General features: G+C 42.0%; 1 protein-coding gene across 1 annotated transcript; it reads right to left on the reverse strand.

Annotated features, from left to right (window-relative positions):
- Positions 1–1,217: 1,217 nt before the first annotated feature.
- Positions 1,218–6,279, reverse strand: gdf6b (growth differentiation factor 6b). Its single transcript, XM_071367298.1, has 2 exons — positions 5,382–6,279; positions 1,218–4,980 (listed from the first exon to the last, which is right to left on the reverse strand). The coding sequence occupies exons 1-2, from the start codon at positions 5,719–5,721 to the stop codon at positions 4,082–4,084; spliced, it is 1,239 nt and encodes a 412-aa protein (XP_071223399.1). The 5' UTR covers positions 5,722–6,279; the 3' UTR covers positions 1,218–4,081.
- Positions 6,280–7,314: the final 1,035 nt, after the last annotated feature.

Here is a 7,314-nt window from a genome sequence, read left to right on the forward strand (position 1 = left end):
TTAAGATCCACCACATTTATTCCATGGGACAAAACTAGGTCCAGAGTATGACTGTGGCAGTGAGTAGGTCCGGAGACTTGTTGGACAAACCCACTGAGTCGATGATGGCGCCGAAAGCCTTTTGGAGTGGGTCTTTGGACTTTTCCATGTGAATATTAAAGTCAACAAAAATGTGAATATTATCTGCTATGACTACAAGGTCCGATAGGAATTCAGGGAACTCAGTGAGGAACGCTGTATATGGCCCAGGAAGCCTGTAAACAGTAGCTATAAAAAGTGATTAAGTAGGCTGCCTAGATTTCATGACTAGAAGCTCCAAAGACGAAAACGTGAAATTTGCTATCGTAGTTGTTAGCAACACCTCCGCCTTTGCGGGATGCGCGGGGGATATGGTCACTAGTGTAACCAGGAGGTGAGGCCTCATTTAACACAGTAAATTCATCAGGCTTAAGTCATGTTTCAGTCAGGCCAATCACATCAAGATTATGATCAGTGATTAATTCATTGACTATAACTGCCTTTGAAGTGAGGGATCTAACATTAAGTAGCCCTATTTTGAGATGTGAGGTATCACGATCTCTTTCAATAATGGCAGGAATGGAGGAGGTCTTTATTCTAGTGAGATTGCTAAGGCGAACGCCGCCATGTTTAGTTTTGCCCAACCTAGGTCGAGGCAGAGACACGGTCTCAATGGAGATAGCTGAGCTGACTACACTGACTGTGCTAGTGGCAGACTCCACTAAGCTGGCAGGCTGGTTAACAGCCTGCTGCCTGGCCTGCACACTATTTCATTGTGGAGCTAGGGGAGTTAGAGCCCTGTCTATGTTCGTAGATAAGATGAGAGCACCCCTCCAGCTAGGATGGAGTACGTCACTCCTCAACAGGCCAGGCTTGGTCCTGTTTGTGGGTGAGTCCCAAAAAGAGGGCCAATTATCTACAAATTCTATCTTTTGGGAGGGGCAGAAAACAGTTTTCAACCAGCGACTGAGTTGTGAGACTCTGCTGTAGAGCTCATCACTCCCCCTAACTGGGAGGGTAAAGGGTAAAGAGTGCGAGAAAAGCGGGAGACAGGCAGACAGACAGGGAGACAGACAGGTTATTGGTGCTATGTTGAAACAGCAGGCCCAGGGAGGATGAAGACAGAGTAAAGGCACAGCAAACCTTTTTGTTAAAATTTTACTTGTTTTCACCTACACACACACTTTCCCACACTTTTATTACCCTCGTATGTAATATAAATGTGTAAGGGGGTGCACAGTGTGCACTCAATGAAAATGTGTTATTTTACATGTGTGCATTCACAGAAAATGAGTCAAGGCCAATCAGTCTCAGGTTGAAAAAATAATTAATTGTATTACTTTTCTTTTAGTAAACATTGAAAATAGGTCCCACAGACACGGACACCAAAATTAACACCAAAATAAATAGGAAGCAAGAGATATATTTTTTGGTTTGTTTTTACTTTCACTTAGCTAGAAAATGCAGCTAGCTAGTTTAGCCTACTCAAACAGAGAGGGAGGCTATGATTGCTGGCTGGCTATGGCTATCCAACACTGGAACTCTTCCAAGTCAAGGTAAGCTTTTGATTTTATAAATGTATTGCAACTGGGGCTCGCCAGTGTAACCACTAAACTGCTTGCTGCATGATTGTAGCGGGTTTACTAATGTGTTAGTTCTAGTTGCTTCGGCGATGTAGATAGGCTGTGTGTAGCGGTTGGCGGTTATGATATGAAGGTTTGGCTTGTTTTTTTTTGCTTGGTCACAGACAGCTGAAGTTTTGTGCATGGAAGTCTACAAACGAAGGGAAAAGGTGAGAGGAGGAGAGCGCAGAGATGCATGAAGGAATTTTACATTGAGCAAAAGTATCATGCTGTTCGTATGTGGGTGTTATGAAAGTGAACTTTGTTTGCGTGTGATCAGGGGTGTATTCATTCCGCCGATTCTGTTGAAAAACGTTTTTGAAACTTAAGCAAACGGAACGAAACGGGGATAAACATTCCTGAGTTTGTCCAATAGAAACTCTTGTTTGCAACTGTCGGACTAATAATTACACCCTTGATCAGCTAGATGCAGGCACGAGTGTTCAATGCGGTATTGAATGTATCACTGTCTGTCTCCTTGATTAATCGACCTGTGCATCTATGTGGTAAACTTTCATTCATAGGCTAGATTGTAGCAACCTCATGATGGGTACAGGGAAAATGTGAGTATCATGTAATAGCCTAAACCCATTGATGTTACATTGAGCTGGGTGATTGGAATATGAATAACAGTCATCCAATTTGCTGTAATAGAAATAAAGTCATGGTCATAAAGAAAATAATCGTCCTCCCTCATCTTAAACGGCACCGACCGCCACTGGACTATAGTGACACTGCACAATCGAGTAACGCAAATCAGTTCAAAACGCAATGATACACATATTTTGGAAAATTTAATCAAAATACATAATACAAAAGATAATTTAATATACTATTATATAAAACATGTAACCTTAACAGGTAAAAAAAGGAATATATAATTTGGTTAAATAATTTAATTGATTGTTGTTATCATTAATTTGTCATACAGTATGTATTTTCTTACAATTGTATTTGAATAATAATTACATCTCCATAGTTTTTTTGACACAATGTCAGGACAGTATCACCAATACACATTTGTAAACGTACCTTCTGTTTTAAATTTGTTAGAGAATATTAAATAAATTGGTTTTGAGTTCCAGTAGAAAATAGAAAGTAAAATACAAAATCCAACAAAGATTACTCTTAAATATTATGAAACAGGCTGTAACAGGTCTATAAACTATGGAGCAGTATATCATTGCAAAAACACAGGGGTCTTTTTTTCTGACTGGTAATCATTTCCTGTTTGAACAGTTAAGGCTCCCTCATTCTTTGCTTGTTCAAATCTACACCATAAGGTTTACAAAATTCAATCTTTAAAGTTTTGAAATATGGTCCCTCTTTAAACAAACAACAACTTTTAAGACTTTCTGAAACCATCATTTATAAGGTCTTCATAGACGCTTTACAAACCCCATACTGTACGTTACCTTTTAAATAGTATGAATTTTCTTATTAATAAATAAGTTCTGAAGCATCTACACATGGTTTATGAAGGCTTTGTTGAGCCTTCAAAGTTGTTGTTCGTTTATGGGACCTGAAATACAGTCTTGTACAGGACCAAAACATGATAGGTATTAAACCCCGACAGCAAACTCCAAAAACAAAAATATAATAACTTATTGATAGAACATAAATTATAATTTCCATATCAAGTACTTACATATGGTAATATGAATCTCAGTGCATTACAGGAAAAGGCCCATGGGCATTATTTTATCACCTTGTATCTAACCACAACATGACTACGTTTGAAATGGCACCCAATTCCCTATATATTGTGTGCACTACACTATGTAGCTATGTAGGGAATAGGGTGCCATTTGGAACACAGGCTGAGCCCTTGGTTAAGTAGGCTAAGCCTGGGGGCATTTTTGGTGGAAGTGCACTTGAATTACACAGATGTTGCAACTCAATAAGGCTTTACATTCTGAGTAGCACTCAAGCATCCTCTCGAGTCGAAAGGCCAAGCCAAGGAGCTATGAAAGGACTTCTGCTGTTTGAATTATGTTTTTACATTGATATGACACATTTTTATTTTCAGTCATTTGCTGGGTGTTTAGAAGTGTCCCTCCTGTTAATTGGTCAATAAAAACATGTGACAGGGTTCAGGGAAGAAGTAGCCTCGCTTGCCAGGCTTAAACTGAGAACCAGACCAGGGAAGAAGAAATGAACGTGGTTTAGTTTGGGGCAGGTGATTATTAATCCCACCACACCATTTTACAATATTAGACAATGCTCTCTGTTCACCTGTGTCCCAAATGTACACCCTATTGCCTATATAGTGCTCTACTTTTGACCAGAGCCCTATAGATCAAAAGTAGTGCACTACATAGCGAATAGGGTGCCATTTGGGATGCAGACCATCAGGTAGCTTAAAGTATTGCCTTCACACCAGATAGGCCCTGATGATCACATTTCATTCCCACTCAAAACACAGCCTTTCCAAAAAGGCGTTACCTACAACCACACGACTCAACCACCATATCCTCATACTGCTTATACACCACATTATTTCCTGAGTCGATGTAGAGAATACTGATAGGGCTGAGTTTGGACGGGGCACAGCAGCTAGGAGGCATGTTGCTGGGGTTCATCGAATTCATAAGGGTCTGTATGATGGCATGGTTTGTGGGCTCTAGATGTGACCTCAGAGGAAAGTCACACACGCCCTCACAGTGGTACGCCTCGTAATCCAGAGGAGCGATGATCCAATCGTCCCAGCCCAGCTCTCTGAAGTTCACATGCAACGGCCTCTTGCTGCATCTCGATTTTGACTTTTTGCCATGCCTCTTCCCGTGGCGATTCTTCAATATCGCCGTCCTGCGTCTCCGGCTGGCTTTGGAATTAGAACGAGGGCCCCTCTCTTTCCCCTTTTCCCCAGGGCCAATCAATGTCCTTCCTTCTCTCCTTTCACTGAAAAGGGTCTGTCTCTTCTTGGACCTGGTGAACACAACTAAAATGGCCTTCTTTTGTTGTGAGCGACCATTTCTGTGAAAGCCCAGATGATGCAAGTCAAGCTCCCTCTCGGGGTTGTCCAGCATGGCCTTGACCTCCAGACAGAACTGTCTCCCGTGTGTGAGGTGATCCCTGTCCTTAAATATTTCCCACACGTCCAACACCTCCCATCTGGGCCGATGGGACTCCTGAAGATCCAACGTTCTGGAGTCCAGCAGCTGCTGAGAGCGGCAGGAGAGTAGCTGAATGTCCACTGGCTCCATTTCCGACATCCTGAAATTCCCAGACACTTTGGTGTATATCCTCAGCTCAGCCCCCAGCACCTCAGCTCTGTCTGAGAGGGTTGAGACGTCAAACAGATACTGCTGTCGTCGCAAGGGGGAGAGTGGGAGGTCATCTGTGAAAGGCATTAAATAATTGCAGTCAGATACTTTTTCGGGGGAGAGCATTCTTTAAAGAAATCACTTTCATGCAATAGGATTTTTACCCATTGTTTATCTTCACTTTATGAAAATCACACTGACAATTTCAAAACAGTCCACCTATAATATAATAGGCTGTAAATGTGAGTATTTTAGCATTAAACGGAGGATTAGTTCAATCTTGTAGATTGATTGTAGATTTGGAATTTTTTATTCACAAGAGAGAAAACACGACTGATATATACAGTCAGGAATGTGGCTACGTTACACAAACATTCATAACACATTTACCAGGCTACAGCATGGTGAGTGGACGAGAGAAACATTCAAAATGGAAACTGCTATTTTAAACGTGTCTTAAATGGTTTTTACATACCTTGTCCGATGTCCACAAAACTTGCTATAGTGTTAGCTGCTTTTGACGACCGAAAGAAACTTGCGTTTAGCCCCAATTTTTCGGCTGTAGAGAAAGTCTTATAAATTGAAAGCATGTAGTCGTGTGGTTCAACTGGATCTTTGAGCCCACCCTTGTAATACCGCTCATTTGATGATGAGTAGATATCTTTGAAATATTTTGCCTCTCGTCCATCAAATACTTTCGTGACCTTGCTGCTCTTTGAGGCAGACGGAAGGAAAATAGTAAATGATTGAAAACATGGTAAATCCCATACACATGTGAGGACCGCGTAAAATGTGGTTATTTGATAGAAATCCATAATTTTCCAAATAAATAGATTGATAAAAAAACGTCAGCGAAATGTCAAATATGTGTCAGAGTAGATGCTTAATATGTGGCGAAGGGACCACGGGCACTATCGAAGCTGGACTTCATCCACTTTCAACAAGTGCCGGCGTTGCAGTGTGCACTACACGGGATCGTCAACTGGGCTAAAAGGAGCGCAAAAACACGCCCAGCTTGGAATTCACTCGCTGCTAATAGTGGACCGGCGGGTTCTAACTTATATCATCATGGTAGGAAAGCAATCAAAGCATCATGTCCTAGTTTACTATCCTGGTAAAGACATGGTCAAATACAAAGACTTCCAGGAGCCTGACACAACAGCCGTCGTATATTTCTTAGCTATCACGTTACCTTCAGCAGGTGTACTTCTTCACATGGACTCGTGTGTTCTATTTACTTCAAATGTTGGCACATTCACCTCTCCTTCCTATGACACAGTTCTTAAACAACACTGGTGAGTTCTGTCGGTTTAAAACATGATTCATATCAATAGCATTCCTTGTTGACATTAGGCTACATCTAATATCCAGTCATGATTGTGTCTCCAGCCATTTCAGCGCATTCCTCAAGAATGGAACTATTACAATTTATGGAGGTTTCCGCCCCCTAGTGAATAAACGACGCAAGCGCTTGGACAGAAAGACAACTTTCGATGCTGCTTTCAGCACCATGGACAGCGTCTTATCATACAACAACATGACAAGCGTTAACTTCAAAAGAGCAGTGGTGGAACAAGTAGCATCCCCAATCGTCATACCTGAGTAAAAGTAAAGATGCCGTAATAGAAAAGAGTAATAGTCTAAAGTTAAGTCTAAAAGTATTTGGTTTTCAATATATCTATGCTGTATATACACAAGTATGTGGACACCCCTTCTAATTAATGGATTTGGCTATTTCAGCCACACCCGTTGCTGAAGGGTGTATACAATTGATCACACAGCTATGCAATCTCCATAGACAAACATTGGCAGTAGAATGGCCTTACTGATGAGCTCAGTGACTTTCGGTGTGGCACCGTCATAGCATGCCACCTTTCCAACAAATCAGTTCGTCCAATGTCTGCCCTGCTAGAGATGCCCCGGTCAACTGTAAGTGCTGTTATTGTGAAGTGTAAACGGCTAGGAGCAACAACGGATCAGCCGCAAAGTGGTAGGCCACACAAGCTCAAAGAACGGTTGCGCCGAGTGCTGAAACACGTAGCGCATAAAAATCGTCTGTCCTTGGTTGTTGCAACACTTACTATCGAGTTCCAAACTGCCTCTGAAAGCAACATCAGCACAAGAACTGTTCGTCGGGAGGTTCTTGAAATGTGTTTCCATGGCCGAGCAGCCGCACACAAGCCTAAGATCACCAAGCGCAACCCCAAGCATCGGCTGGAGTTGGGTAAAGCTCTCTGTCATTGGACTCTGGAGCAGTGGAAACGCGTTCTCTAGAGCAGTGGTTCCCAAACTTTTTACAGTCCCGTACCCCTTCAAACATTCAACCTCCAGCTGCGTACCCCCTCTAGCACCAGGGTCAGCGCACTCTCAAATGTTGTTTTTTGCCATCATTGTAAGCCTGCCACACA

Source organism: Salvelinus alpinus, chromosome 26 (genome assembly GCF_045679555.1).
Source record: "Salvelinus alpinus chromosome 26, SLU_Salpinus.1, whole genome shotgun sequence".
NCBI lineage: Eukaryota > Metazoa > Chordata > Actinopteri > Salmoniformes > Salmonidae > Salvelinus > Salvelinus alpinus.

What these genes read in the sequence shown, in the direction of transcription:
- gdf6b (XM_071367298.1), bottom strand. Translation starts at nt 5,721, where the DNA reads ATGGATTTCTATCAAATAACCACATTTTACGCGGTCCTCACATGTGTA. An exon ending in TTTTGTGGACATCGGACAAG is followed by an intron (nt 4,981 to 5,381) that starts GTATGTAAAAAC and finishes TGCCTTTCACAG; the next exon opens with ATGACCTCCCACTCTCCCCC.